Source organism: Oncorhynchus clarkii, chromosome 7 (genome assembly GCF_045791955.1).
Source record: "Oncorhynchus clarkii lewisi isolate Uvic-CL-2024 chromosome 7, UVic_Ocla_1.0, whole genome shotgun sequence".
Taxonomy (NCBI): domain Eukaryota; kingdom Metazoa; phylum Chordata; class Actinopteri; order Salmoniformes; family Salmonidae; genus Oncorhynchus; species Oncorhynchus clarkii.
The window spans coordinates 87,930,331-87,945,488 of record NC_092153.1 but is presented as its reverse complement, the minus strand read 5'-3'; the positions used below and the strand labels follow the sequence as shown (position 1 = coordinate 87,945,488).

At 45.3% G+C, this 15,158-nt stretch overlaps 1 protein-coding gene across 1 annotated transcript; it reads right to left on the bottom strand.

Moving 5' to 3' along the window:
* Nucleotides 1-425: 425 nt before the first annotated feature.
* Nucleotides 426-13,909, bottom strand: LOC139413955 (RAB43, member RAS oncogene family). Its single transcript, XM_071161847.1, has 3 exons — nucleotides 13,576-13,909; nucleotides 8,000-8,183; nucleotides 426-4,554 (listed from the first exon to the last, which is right to left on the bottom strand). Exons 1-3 carry the CDS (start codon nucleotides 13,768-13,770, stop codon nucleotides 4,301-4,303), a joined length of 633 nt encoding a protein of 210 aa, XP_071017948.1. The 5' UTR covers nucleotides 13,771-13,909; the 3' UTR covers nucleotides 426-4,300.
* Nucleotides 13,910-15,158: the final 1,249 nt, after the last annotated feature.

Sequence of the window (15,158 nt, the reverse complement as noted above, 5' to 3'; positions counted from 1 at the left end):
AAGTCTTTGTCCTGTATATCTGAATGGGTCTGACCGATCGTGAACAGTACAGCGGGGCTGCCTGTACTAGCTGTTGTACCATGACCAGATAGGTCCTGTCCCTGGTCAGATAATGGTTTCATATGCACTTATGTCAGGTCATGCCATCAGAAAGGAAAGCATAAGAGTAGAATAGTGCATTAGTCCTCTAGAACAGTCCTGTACTGTATGCAGTAAAACATCCAATCATTGGGTATGGTTTTCTTTTATAGTGCTTTAACTTGTAAATAAGCTGAAAGATATTTTATACTTACACTAAGTACATTGTTCACATATTTGTGCCATGTCATAGGATCTGCAATGTATGCATTTATATTACTTTATGTCATAATATTTTCCATGTATAAAATGTTAAGTTCAATTAAATGTCAAGGTATTTAAACGGATTACAGATATTGTAACTTTATTGAAGACAGATACTGTGATTACGGCACATCAGCCACGTTTATACCTGGTTCTAATTTGCGTCCTTTGTCCTTATCTTGTCCACATTCTGATTGTGCCCACATTTTTAGACGAATAAGATGCATTGTGAACAGATTTTGATCAGATGTTATGAGTGTAAACAGGCAAGATCAGGACAAGATCTGGATGAAGGGCACGTTAGCAGCAGGTATAAACGGGGCTAGGTGACCACTGTATAGTAACTGCATGTATAGGCTATGATATTTATTTTATTAACAAGTTAAGATGAACAATATTTATCTAATTTGCTATTGTTGATAAAAGACAAATAACCTGAACTGGTTTCCCTCAGTCCCACAAAAGTCAACCAATAGTTCTGCAACCCTCAAACCAAAGAAAAAGTTTACCTAAGAAAATGACATGAACAGATCAGGTTCAGAATACAAAGATGAAAAACAAACATTCACTGACAACACCTCACTCTTATAAAGATGTGGAATAACTGAATAGTTACACATTATGATTCCATTGTCTATTCTCACTTCTGTCATATCTCTCTCCACAACTCAATAACAGAGAAAGGCACTCTGTTCATCTAGAACAGGGGTTCTCAAATACTATTCAAGCAGGTCCTGTCACACAAATGTCCTAGATGGCAAAGGTCTGGATTGATAGTCATATATCGACGTAGCAAACCCCCCACCTCACAACCCTTGCAACCCCAAACTGTTAAAAAAAACTATTGTTGGCAGAGAGAATTAGCAGTTCTTAAAGTTCATTTTCTGCAATTCTACACATTATGCCACGAAGCAAAGGGAAAAGGTTTCCATTTTAAAGCTAATTTATTCAATTCTACACATTATGCCACGAAGCAAAGGGAAAAGGTTTCCATTTTAAAGCTCATTTAACATTTTCTACGTCTTATTTGTGTTCATATGATAGCAGTAGTCGACCCCCGACCAAATTCCTAATTGGTATTTTTTTGGAACCACAGTCCGTATTGTGTGGTCGGTCATGTGCGTCAAAAGACAAAGGTAAATTGCAGTTGGTCCAGAACAAAGCAGCACGTATCGCACTTAGATGTAAACGGAGGGAAAGTGTCGGTAACATGTATGTCAGTCTCTCCTGGCTAAAAGTTTAGGAGAAATTGACTGCATCACTATTGGTCTTTGTGCGAGGTGTTGATGGTACCAAACTGTCTGTTCAAGCAGTTCACACACAGTCCGGACACCCATTGGTACAACAGAAGACATGCAACCAGAGGTCTCTTCACAGTCCCCAGGTCCAGAACAGGCTGGGAAACACAGTATTAAATAGAGCCATGACTACCATTTCAACCAAGTTATTAAAATGTGACATATTTCCTGAAACTGATGATTTTGTATTATAAAACTGGATGTATACTTTAACTAGCACATTTCAAAAAGCTATTTGACATGTGTGATCGAAAACCATCGATCTCCTTCAGAATGTACAGTTCCATAATAAGTACATAGTAAATGGTACTACTATACAGAAAGTTGATTCACAACCCTTGCATTCCACCTACAAGCCTGAGACAGATATAAAACAGCCTAATACTCCCTTCCCGCAGTACATAGTACAACACATACAGTGCAGCCGGAAAGTATTCAGACCCCTTGACTTTTCCCACATTTTGTTACGTTACAACCTTATCCTAGGATTCCTTCCCCCCCTCATCAATCTACATACAATGCCCCATAATTGCAAAGCAAAAACAGGTTTTTAGAAAATTTTGCTAAATTGTATATATTACATTAATATAAAAAAGCTGAAATATAACATTTACATAAGTATTCAGATAATTTATTCAATTGTTGAAACACCTTTGGCAGCGATTACAGCCTGGAGTCTTCTTGGGTATGACACTACAATCTTGGCACACCTGTATTTGGGGAAATTCTGCCATTCTTCTCTGCAGATCCTCTCAAGCTCTGTCAGGTTGGATGGGGAGCGTCGCTGCACAGATATTGTCATGTCTCCAGAGATGTTCGATCGGATTCAAGTCCGGGCCCTGGCTGGGCAACTCAAGGACATTCAGTGACTTGTCCCAAAGCCACTCCTGAGTTGTCTTGGCTGTGTGCTTAGGGTCGTTGTCCTGTTGGATGGTGAACCTTCACCCCAGCCTGAGGTCTTAAACACTCTGGAGCAGATTTTCATTAAGGATCTCCCTGTACTTTGCTTAGTTCATCTTTCCCTTGATCCTGACTAGTCTCCCAGTCCCTGCTGCTGAAAAACATCCCCACAGCATGCTGCTGCCACCACCATGCTTCACTGTAGGGATGGTGCCAGGTTTACTCCAGACGTGACGCTTGGCATTCAGGCCAAAGAGTTCAATCTTGGTTTCATCAGACCAGAAAATCTTGTTTCTCATGGTCGGAGAGTCCTTTTGGTTATTTTTGGCAAACTCCTTGTGGGCTGTCATGCCATTTACTGAGGAGTGGCATGTTTGGCCACTACCATAAAGGCCTGATGGGTGGAGTACTGCAGAGACCTCCCATCTCCACAGAGGTCCTCTGGAGCTCTGTCAGAGAGACCATCGGGTTCTTGGTCACCTCCCTGACCAAGGCCCTTTACCCGATTGCTCAGTTTAGCTGGGCGGCCAGCTCTAAGAAGAGTCTTGGTGGTTCCAAACTTCTTCAATTTGAGAATGATCGAGGCCACTGTGTTCTTGGGGACCTTCAATGCTGAAGAAATGTTTTGGTACCCTTCCCAAGATCTGTGCTTGACACAATCCTGTCTCGGAGCTCTACGGACAATTCCTTTGACCTCACAGATTGATTTTTGCTCTGACGTGCACTGTCAACTGTGGGACCATATATAGACAGGTGTGTGCCTTTCCAATCAAGTTGTAGAAACATCTCAAGGATGGTCAATGGAAACAGGATGCACCGGAGCTGAATTTTGAGTCTCATATCAAAGGGTCTGAGTACTTATGTAAATAAGGTATGTTTTTATTTGTAATAAATTTGCAAAAATATCTAAAAACCTGTTTTTGCTTTGTCATTATGGGGTATTGTGTGTAGATTGAGGAGACATTTTTATTTAATCCATTTTAGAATAAAGCTGTAATCTAACAAAATGTGGACAAAGTCAAGGGGTCCGAATACTTTACAAATGCACTGTATGCTCCTGTAGTCTTCACAGGAGGAGACTGATTGTGTCAGTCATGATTCAACAAGCATTCAGAATCCAGATTACACTCTGATGTGCAACACTTTCCACCACGCACCTTTCCTTGACATACCGTACAACTTCAAACATGGCAGGGCAATTTCTAACAATAATCACTGTGCAAAAATATCAAAGTCTATGGTACGTGTATGTACTCTGTCCTCCCCATAAAAACATCATCATCAATCCTATCATGACTTGCTGGGCAGGTTTGTATATCTTCTACACTGTAATACTGTCTACAGAACAAGGTTCAATAACATCTGTGATGTCAGGCCGCCACACCATAAGAAGTGATAGATTTAACATTTCCTGTCAGGCCTGTCTGTCTCTGTTAAAGGGCAGGGAGGGACAGCACAGCTACATGCTCTGGGAAGTAAAAGTCAGGGTTTGACTCAAATAGTGGTTCAGATCAACTCTCTGGATCAGAGATTCTATTTACGTCCAATAACATATTTCTGTGCAGGTCATGCCCCCCTCCCCCACATGCCCCCCACCCCCCATAAAAACAGGTATTGCTACATCAAAAAGTTTCTCAACTGGTCCCTGAAACCAAATATATGTTTTTCACAACACATGTCAACAAACCACCTGTTGGTCACTATCCACAGTCCCAGCTGGTGCAAAACCTTTGAATTATCAGTCCCCTCTCCACCTCCTATCAGCAGCCACAGCCCCAACCTTCTCCGCCCATGTCTTTGCTGTTGAGTTTGAAGCTTTCCGTCACATTCTCATTGAACATGGGTCCCCCGTGGCGCAGGATGAGCTCGGCGGCCATCTTGTTAAAGGCCTCATCCACGTTGGAGGCGTCTTTAGCCGATGTCTCAATGGCCGTCAAGAACTCCAGCTGGTGGGCCATGGTCTGGGCATCTTCTAACGACACCTCACGCTGATCCACCAGGTCAGACTTATTCCCTGAGGATAGAGAGGAGGACCAAGCAGAGGGAGGTGAGGGGGGAGAGGACAGGTGAGGAGAGGTGAGGGTGGAATGAGGTGAGGGTGGAAGAGGGGAGAGGACAGGTGGGATGAGGTGAGGGTGGAAGAGGGGAGAGAACAGGTGGGATGGGGTGAGGGTGGAAGAGGGGAGAGGACAGGTGGGATGAGGTGAGGGTGGAATGAGGTGAGGGTGGAATGAGGTGAGGGTGGAATGAGGTGAGGGTGGAAGAGGGGAGAGGACAGGTGGATGAGGTGAGGGTGGAAGAGGGGAGAGGACAGGTGAGGTGAGGGGGGAAGAAGGAAGGAGGAGAGGGGAGAAGAGGTGAGGGGGAAGAGGACAGGTGGGACAGTAGGGGAGAGGACAGGTAAAGAGGGGAGGTGGAAGAGAGGTTAGAAGGAGAGATGAGGAAGAGGAGCAGGGGTGAGGAAAAGAGGTGAGTAAGAGGTGAGAAATAGAGGTGAGGAAGAGAGGAGAGGACAGGACAGGTGAGGTGAGGAGAAGAAGAGGAGGAGGAGAGATGGGAGAGGACAGGTGGGAGAAGAGAGGACAGGTATGGATAGGGGAGAAGTGAGGAGAGGTAAAGGGGACAGGCGAGGGAAGAAATGAAGGGGACAGGTGAGGGAAGAGGAGAGGTGAGGGGGACAGGTAAGGGGAGAGGAGGAGAGGTGAGGAGGAAAGGTGAGGAAAACAGGTGAGGGAAGATGAGGAGAGGTGAAGAGGTGAGGAGGAGGTGAGGAAAAGGAGGAGAGGTAAAGATGAGAGGACAGGAGGAGAGAGAGGTGAGAGTTGAGGTGGGGACACAATGGGGTATTTGGTATTTATTCTATTTTATTAGGATCCCCATTAGCTGTTGCAGAGTCAATCAGTCCATAGGGGTGGGTCAGCCAGCCAGTCAGTCCATATGGGCCACTATGTCAGTTAGTCCAAAAGGGCCAGTCAGTCAGACAGCCAGTCAGCCCATGGGGGTCAGTCAGTCAACAGAGGCCAGTCAGTCAGCCCAGAGAGGCCATTCACTCAGTCAACTTGTCAGTCCATAGGGGCCACTATGTCAGTTAGTCCATAGGGGCCAGTCCGTACATAGGGGCCAGTCAGTCAGCCAGTCAGTCAGTCCATACATAGGGACCAGTCAGCCAGTCCATAGGGACCAGTCAGCCAGTACATACATAGGGGCCAGTCAGTCAGCCAGTACATACATAGGGACCAGTCAGCCCATACATAGGGGCCAGTCAGCGAGTCCATAGGAGCCAGTTAGTCTATACATAGAGACCAGTCAGCCAGTCAGTCTATACATAGGGACCAGTCAGCGAGTCCATAGGGGTCAGTCAGTCAGTCCATAGGGGCCAGTCAGTCAGTCCATAGGGGCCAGTCAGCCCATACATAGGGACCAGTCAGCGAGTCCATAGGGGCCAGTCAGTCAGTCCATAGGGGCCAGTCAGTCAGTCCATAGGGGCCAGTCAGCCAGTCAGTCTATACATAGGGACCAGTCAGCCAGTCAGTCCATAGGGGCCAGTCAGTCAGTCCATAGGGGCCAGTCAGCCAGTCCATATGGACAAGTAGGCCAGTCAGTCTATACATAGGGACCAGTCAGCCAGTCAGTCCATAGGGGCCAGTCAGTCAGTCCATAGGGGCCAGTCAGTCAGTCCATACATAGGGGCCAGTCAGCCAGTACATACGGACCAGTCAGCCAGTACATACATAGGGGCAAGTCAGTCAGCCAGTACATACATAGGGACCAGTCAGCCAGTCCATAGGGACCAGTCAGCCAGTCAGTCCATACATAGGGGCCAGTCAGCCAGTCAGTCCATAGGGGCCAGTCAGTCCATAGGGGCCAGTCAGTCAGTCCATAGGGGCCAGTCAGTCAGTCCATACATAGGGGCCAGTCAGCCAGTCCATACATAGGGGCCAGTCAGCCAGTACATACATAGGGGCCAGTCAGCCAGTACATACATAGGGGCCAGTCAGTCAGCCAGTACATACATAGGGACCAGTCAGCAGGGACCAGTCAGTCCATACATAGGGACCGGTCAGCCAGTCAGTCCATACATAGGGACCAGTCAGCCAGTCAGTCAGTCCATAGGGACCAGTCAGCGAGTCCATAGGGGCCAGTCAACCAGTCCATAGGGGCCAGTCAGCCAGTCCATAGGGACCAGTCAGCCAGTCCATAGGGACCAGTCAGCCAGTCCATAGGGACCAGTCAGCCAGTCCATAGGGACCAGTCAGCCAGTCCATAGGGACCAGTCAGCCAGTCCATAGGGACCAGTCAGCCAGTCAGTCAGTCCATAGGGGCCAGTCAGTCAGTCCATAGGGGCCAGTCAGTCAGTCAATCCATACATAGGGGCAAGTCAGGCCATAGGGGCCAGTCAGTCAGTCAGTCCATAGGGGCCAGTCAGTCCATAGGGGCCAGTCAGCCAGTCAGTCCATAGGGGCCAGTCAGTCCATAGGGGCCAGTCAGTCCATAGGGGCCAGTCAGCCAGCCAGTCAGTCAGTCCATAGGGGCCAGTCAGCCAGTCAGTCCATAGGGGCCAGTCAGTCAGTCCATAGGGGCCAGTCAGCCAGTCAATACATATGGGCCAGTCAGCCAGTCAGTCCATAGGGGCCAGTCAGTCAGTCCATAGGGGCCAGTCAGCCAGTCAGTCCATAGGGGCCAGTCAGTCAGTCCATAGGGGCCAGTCAGCCAGTCAGTCCATAGGGGCCAGTCAGTCAGTCCATAGGGGCCAGTCAGCCAGTCAATACATATGGTATTTGGGACTTTATTAGGATCTCCATTCGCGGTTGCAAAATCAGCAGATACTCTTCCTGGGGTCCACACAAAACATAATACAGAACATTAATAGACAAGAACAGCTCAAGGACAGAACTACACATGTAAAAAAGGCACACGTAGCCTACATATCAATACATACACACAAACTATCTAGGTCAAATAGAGGAGAGGCGTTGTGCCTTGAGATGTTGCTTTATCTGTTTTTAAAACAGAGTGATTTAAAATAGGGTGTTTTATGAAGACCAGGGATAAACATTATCAAGCATGTTACTGATGTAAGGTAAGTAATAAACTAACTAGCAACCCTTTATTAGGATGGTCTGTAGAGCATCAACAGATGGACTATCAGTAACATTTCAACTATCTACTAACCCTTACCCTAACTTTAACACTTATTCTAACCCTAACCCTAACTTGAACTCTTACCCTAACCCTAACTTGAACCCTAACCATTATTCTAACCCTAACCCTAACTTGAACCCTTACCCTAACTTGAACCCTTACCCTAACCCTTATTCTAACCCTAACGTGAACCCTTACCCTAACTTTAACCCTTATTGTAACCCCTAACTGTTACCTAACTGGAAATCAATCATTCAGCTATCCATCTATAGATGGACTATCCAGATAAAGTCTGACCCTAGTAACTAACAACTAACCGATGAGCAGGGGTACAATGTTTGACCCTCCGTATTTCTTGACGTCCTCCATCCACTTGGGCACAGCCATGAAGGTTCCTCTCTTAGTGATGTCATAGGCAATGACGGCTCCGTTGGTGCTGCGGTAATAACTCTGGGTGATCGTCCTGAAACGTTCCTGGCCCGCCGTGTCCCAGATCTGCAGCTGGACAACAACATATTCAACCCAGGGTTATCTCACAGAGTTAGCCCTAACCCAGGGTAATCTCACAGAGTTAGCCCTAACCCAGGGTAATCTCACAGAGTTAGCCCTAACCCAGGGTAATCTCACAGAGTTAGCCCTAACCCAGGGTAATCTCACAGAGTTAGCCCTAACCCAGGGTAATCTCACAGAGTTAGCCCTAACCCAGGGTAATCTCGCAGAGTTAGCCCTAACCCAGGGTAATCTCACAGAGTTAGCCCTAACCCAGGGTAATCTCACAGAGTTAGCCCTAACCCAGGGTAATCTCACAGAGTTAGCCCTAACCCAGGGTTATCTCACAGAGTTAGCCCTAACCCAGGGTAATCTCGCAGAGTTAGCCCTAACCCAGGGTAATCTCACAGAGTTAGCCCTAACCCAGGGTAATCTCGCAGAGTTAGCCCTAACCCAGGGTAATAAAGCAGAGTTAGCCCTAACCCAGGGTAATCTCGCAGAGTTAGCCCTAACCCAGGGTAATCTCGCAGAGTTAGCCCTAACCCAGGGTAATCTCACAGAGTTAGCCCTAACCCAGGGTTATCTCACAGAGTTAGCCCTAACCCAGGGTAATCTCACAGAGTTAGCCCTAACCCAGGGTAATCTCACAGAGTTAGCCCTAACCCAGGGTAATCTCGCAGAGTTAGCCCTAACCCAGGGTAATCTCGCAGAGTTAGCCCTAACCCAGGGTAATAAAGCAGAGTTAGCCCTAACCCAGGGTAATCTCACAGAGTTAGCCCTAACCCAGGGTAATCTCACAGAGTTAGCCCTAACCCAGGGTAATCTCACAGAGTTAGCCCTAACCCAGGGTAATCTCACAGAGTTAGCCCTAACCCAGGGTAATCTCACAGAGTTAGCCCTAACCCAGGGTAATATCACAGAGTTAGCCCTAACCCAGGGTAATCTCACAGAGTTAGCCCTAACCCAGGGTAATCTCACAGAGTTAGCCCTAACCCAGGGTAATCTCGCAGAGTTAGCCCTAACCCAGGGTAATAAAGCAGAGTTAGCCCTAACCCAGGGTAATCTCACAGAGTTAGCCCTAACCCAGGGTAATCTCACAGAGTTAGCCCTAACCCAGGGTAATCTCACAGAGTTAGCCCTAACCAAGGGTAATCTCACAGAGTTAGCCCTAACCCAGGGTAATCTCACAGAGTTAGCCCTAACCCAGGGTAATTTCGCAGAGTTAGCCCTAACCCAGGGTAATCTCACAGAGTTAGCCCTAACCCAGGGTTATCTCACAGAGTTAGCCCTAACCCAGGGTAATCTCACAGAGTTAGCCCTAACCCAGGGTAATCTCACAGAGTTAGCCCTAACCCAGGGTAATCTCACAGAGTTAGCCCTAACCCAGGGTAATCTCACAGAGTTAGCCCTAACCCAGGGTAATCTCACAGAGTTAGCCCTAACCCAGGGTAATCTCACAGAGTTAGCCCTAACCCAGGGTAATCTCACAGAGTTAGCCCTAACCCAGGGTAATCTCGCAGAGTTAGCCCTAACCCAGGGTAATCTCGCAGAGTTAGCCCTAACCCAGGGTAATCACGCAGAGTTAGCCCTAACCCAGGGTAATCTCGCAGAGTTAGCCCTAACCCAGGGTAATCTCACAGAGTTAGCCCTAACCCAAGGTTATCTCACAGAGTTAGCCCTAACCCAGGGTAATCTCGGAGCTAGTTAACTACACATATTATCATTGGCAGTAGGCTTCCCCAGTGATTTTCCCCACGCACTGCAAACCAGGGGAAAACAAATACATATTACAACCTATGTGTTGTGATAATTGCGTTGTTTGCTCTATAACCTGTTAGTTCATATGCCTTGACACTGTGATATATTGGCCTAAGGATGAGACAAGACACAGTGGCAGAATAAATTCAACCACACCTTTGTTTCATCACCAAACCAGAGAGCAACATCTGTCTAGTGAAGTCCACAAAGCATATTGCATGTAACAAACAGTTACATGACCTACAGCAAGGTCAATCAAGTTAATGTTTCAGACATTTGAGACCACTAAACAGCTACTAATTTAGAAACCAGGAGAGTCAGGCTACCGCAAGTCACAAAGAACCCAGGAGTCAGGCTACCGCAAGTCACAAAGAACCCAGGAGTCAGGCTACCGCAAGTCAAAGAACCCAGCAGCTGCTTCCACTATTCCAGCACCATTTCAACATCATCAAATCACCTATGCTTAGTCTAAAACAGTGACAACTAAAAGATACCAAAAACAATATAGTCCAATCAAAGTAAGCTAAATATGATGAGGCTCTCCATGGTTCTAATTTGTGTGTGTGTTCGTACAAGTAGAAAAAACATGTTGACTCACCCTACTTATTGAGAAACGCCGATGCCATCCTCTCATGTTGACTGTCATACAGTACAAGCTTTTAGTTTTTGTCCTAGCCTACCTGGCTAAAATGCAGTGGTGGAAAAAGTACCCAATTGTCATACTTGAGTAAAAGTATAGATACCTTAATAGAAAGTTACTCAAGTAAAAGTAAAAGTCACCCAGTAAAATACTACTTGAGTAAAAGTCTAAAAGTATGGGCATTAATATGGAGTTGGTCCCCCCTTTGCTGCTATAATAGCCTCCACTCTTCTGTGAAGGCTTTCCACTAGATGTTGGAACATTGCTGCGGGGACTTGCTTCAATTCAGCCACAAGAGCATTAGTGAGGTCGGGCACTGATGTTGGGCGATTAGGCCTGGCTCACAGTCGGCGTTCGAATTCATCCCAAAGCTGTTCAATGGGGTTGAGGTCAGGTCTCCGTGTAGGCTAGTCAAGTTCTTCCACATCGATGTCGACAAACCATTTCTGTATGGACCTCGCTTTGTGCATGGGGCCTTCCCCAAACGGTTAGCACAAAGCTGGAAGCACAGAATAGCCTAGAATGTCATTGTGTGCTGTAGCATTAAGCTTTCCCTTCATTGGAACTAAGGGGCCTGAACCATGAAAAACAACCGCATACCATTATTCCTCCTCCACCAAACTTTACAGTCGGCACTATGCATTGAGGCAGGTAGCGTTCTCCTGGCATCCTCCAAATCCAGACTCGTTCGTTGTACTGCCAGATGGTGAAGCATGATTCATCACTCCTGAGAACGTGTTTCCATTTTTTTGAAATATTTTTTATTTCACCTTTATTTAACCAGGTAGACCAGATCACCTTTATTTAACCAGGTAGACCAGATCACCTTTATTTAACCAGGTAGACCAGATCACCTTTATTTAACCAGGTAGACCAGATCACCTTTATTTAACCAGGTAGACCAGATCACCTTTATTTAACCAGGTAGGCCAGATCACCTTTATTTAACCAGGTAGACCAGATCACCTTTATTTAACCAGGGAGGCCAGATCACCTTTATTTAACCAGGTAGACCAGATCACCTTTATTTAACCAGGTAGGCCAGATCACCTTTATTTAACCAGGTAGACCAGATCACCTTTATTTAACCAGGGAGGCCAGATCACCTTTATTTAACCAGGTAGACCAGATCACCTTTATTTAACCAGGTAGACCAGTTCACCTTTATTTAACCAGGTAGACCAGTTCACCTTTATTTAACCAGGTAGGCCAGATCACCCTTATTTAACCAGGTAGGCCAGATCACCTTTATTTAACCAGGTAGACCAGATCACCTTTATTTAACCAGGTAGACCAGTTCACCTTTATTTAACCAGGTAGACCAGATCACCTTTATTTCACCAGGTAGGCCAGATCACCTTTATTTAACCAGGTAGGCCAGATCACCTTTATTTAACCAGGTAGACCAGATCACCTTTATTTAACCAGGTAGACCAGATCACCTTTATTTAACCAGGTAGGCCAGATCACCTTTATTTAACCAGGTAGACCAGATCACCTTTATTTAACCAGGTAGACCAGTTCACCTTTATTTAACCAGGGAGGCCAGATCACCTTTATTTAACCAGGTAGGCCAGATCACCTTTATTTAACCAGGTAGGCCAGATCACCTTTATTTAACCAGGTAGGCCAGATCACCTTTATTTAACCAGGTAGGCCAGATCACCTTTATTTAACCAGGTAGACCAGATCACCTTTATTTAACCAGGTAGGCCAGATCACCTTTATTTAACCAGGTAGGCCAGATCACCTTTATTTAACCAGGTAGGCCAGATCACCTTTATTTAACCAGGTAGGCCAGATCACCTTTATTTAACCAGGTAGACCAGTTGAGAACAAGTTCTCATTCACAATAGAGACATTGCCAAGAATAAAGCAATGCGACACAAACACAGAGTTACACATGGGATAAACAAACGCCAAGTCAATAACACAATAGAAAAATCTATATACAGTGTGTGCAAATGAAGCAAGGTTAGGGAGGTATGGCAATAAATAGGCCATAGTGGCAAAATAATTACAACTTAGCATTAACACTGGAATAGATGTGCAGAAGATGATGTGCAAGTAAAGATACAGTTGTGCAATTGCTCCTGAGTCCAATGGCAGCGAGCTTTACACCACTCCAGCCGACGCTTGGCTGCTCAGCCATGGAAACCCATTTCATGAAGCTCCCGATAAACAGTTATTGTGTTGACGTTGCTTCCAGAGGCAGTTTAGACCTCGGTAGTGAGTGTTGCAACCGAGGACAGACTATTTTTTACACGCTTCAGCGGTCCCGTTCTGAGTTTGTGTGGCCTACCACTTCGCTGGCTGAGCCGTTGTTGCTCCTAGATGTTTCCACTTCAGAATAACAGCACTTACAGCAGAGAAGAAATGTCACAAACTGACTTGTTGGAAAGGTGGCATCCTATGGCGGTGCCACATTGAAAGTCACTGAGCTCTTCAGTACGGGCCATTCTACTGCCAATGTTTGTCTATGTTGATTGCATGGCTGTGTGCTCGATTTTATACACCTGTCAGCAACAGGTGTGGATGAAAAAGCAGAATCCACTCATTTGAAGGGGTGTCCACATACTGCTGTATATACAGTGAGTAGTGGCAGCATAGAGACCCTGAGGGATGATTGCTCTGATAGATGGCGGCAGAGCTGGACCCTATTGCAAATGCTCGCTGGCTTCCCTTGGATTCAATGCTATGGGTGTCAATAATGTCATACAGCATCACTACACACAGAGCTGTTTCGCTTTCTCGGATGGTTTCTCTGGTGAGAGTGTCCATTCAGCCTCTTGCGAATTGAATGAAAATGATGAAACACAGATTAACGATATAAAATATTTGATGTATTTATTTTAGTGGGGGATCAATTTTGGGGGGACGCCTGGCTTCCCTTGGCATCCATGAATACGCGCCACTGTCTATTGTTGACTTTGGTTAACAGTCACATAGGCTAGGCTATGGGAATTGATCAATTCACATCAGGTTACTTTAGCTATAGCTACTAACCTTCACTCTCTTCCCTTGAATATCCATTGTCTTCATGGTAAAGTCCACTCCGATGGTATTTCCTTGTCTTTCCATGAAATTACCAGACTTGAACCGTTGAACCACACAAGTTTTGCCAACACCTACATCTCCCACTAAAACTATTTTAAAAACAAAGTCATAGCTGTCATCCGTCTCCAGTAACGTTAATGACATTGTCGATGCGACTGCTGGCTGTTTCTTAGATAACTACAAAGTTATCGTCGATGTTACATGAGTGTTTTATAACAACGCTAGAATATTATCTGTCTACAATGCAAAACTGACGTGGAGAAAAGTCGGCACCAACGGAATTGCCAACGCGGAAGGCAAAAGTACAGTTTTAGGTATCCTTCAACCGCGCCTGAATGTTTCAACACGGACTAGATAAACGCTATTCTCATAGGAGTCCATAGCATACAAAGTGGAGGACCGTCACTAGGGTCCTAATAACAGCTGTTATTTCAGATTTATTTGCAACGCATTCAAACAATTTACAATTGTAAAATGCAATCCATGCAAATGGTACAAGATTAGGGTCAGATAATATTATAAAACAATCTAGAATAAGGCTAATCTGGGTGTTTTAAAAGCATTTAAAATATATAAGTAATTTGACATGTTTGGAGTTTAATTTAACAATAATTTGAATTATGAAATCCCTAATCCAACACAATCATTATCGTGGCATGTATTTTATGTTATTGGACATGTGATGTTGTTAACATTAGGCCTATAGATGACAATTTAATTAAGATAACTTTTCAATTCTAACATTGTGAGGCTTCTCCCACCGCTGACTTTGCAATGACAACTGGGGTGTATTCATTCCGCCAATTTTGTTTCAAAACATTTCTTAAACAGAAGCAAACATGGACGAAATGGGGCGGGACTAACCTGAATTTGCCAAACACTTCTGGGGTGTATTCATTAGTCAGATTCCGTTGCAAAATGTTTATTAGTCTGTTGCGAAACCGTTTATTGTTGACGTTTACTATCTAGGAACCAAATTGAAGGAAACAGGATCTAACAAGGAAGGACCTACATTAATTTGTCCAATAGAAAGTCTTGTTTTCGTTTGAAGTAACAGTTTCCATTGCAACACATTTTGTAACAGACTAAACATTTTGCAACGGAAACCCGACTAATGAATACACCCTTGGGGTTTAAGAACCAAACAGAAGTAAAAATAGGAAAAGGAATGAAACGTGGCGGGATTAACCTGAATTTGTCCAATAGAAAACTCTTGTTTGCGTTTTCCTTTGAAGTAAATGGTTTCTGTTGTAAAAAACACTTTGCAACAGAATCGGGGTAATAATTACACCCCTGCGCCACAGATAGAACAACGATGTTTCACCAGATGTATAAATCTAAAGCATCCGGTTGGCGTTTCCACTCACTGCTAAATATGGTGAAGAGAGGAAGCCCAGTGGCGGGCCCATTGGAAACGACAGTCTGATACACTGGTGGCAGAATCTGTGTAGCTTGTTCTACAGGCTAAACCCAATGAGGTAGGCTGACGGCGACGTCGGAGAGTCGGAAATGGCGGGGAGTAGTGCGAATGA

Excerpts from the sequence above, each read along its gene's own strand:
- LOC139413955 (XM_071161847.1), bottom strand. The coding sequence starts at position 13,770 with ATGTCATTAACGTTACTGGAGACGGATGACAGCTATGACTTTGTTTTT. Across the intron at positions 8,184-13,575 it reads TTCAAGGGAAGAGAGTGAAG|CTGCAGATCTGGGACACGGC; the intron begins GTTAGTAGCTAT and ends GTTGTTGTCCAG. Across the intron at positions 4,555-7,999 it reads CATTGTACCCCTGCTCATCG|GGAATAAGTCTGACCTGGTG; the intron begins GTTAGTTGTTAG and ends CTCTATCCTCAG.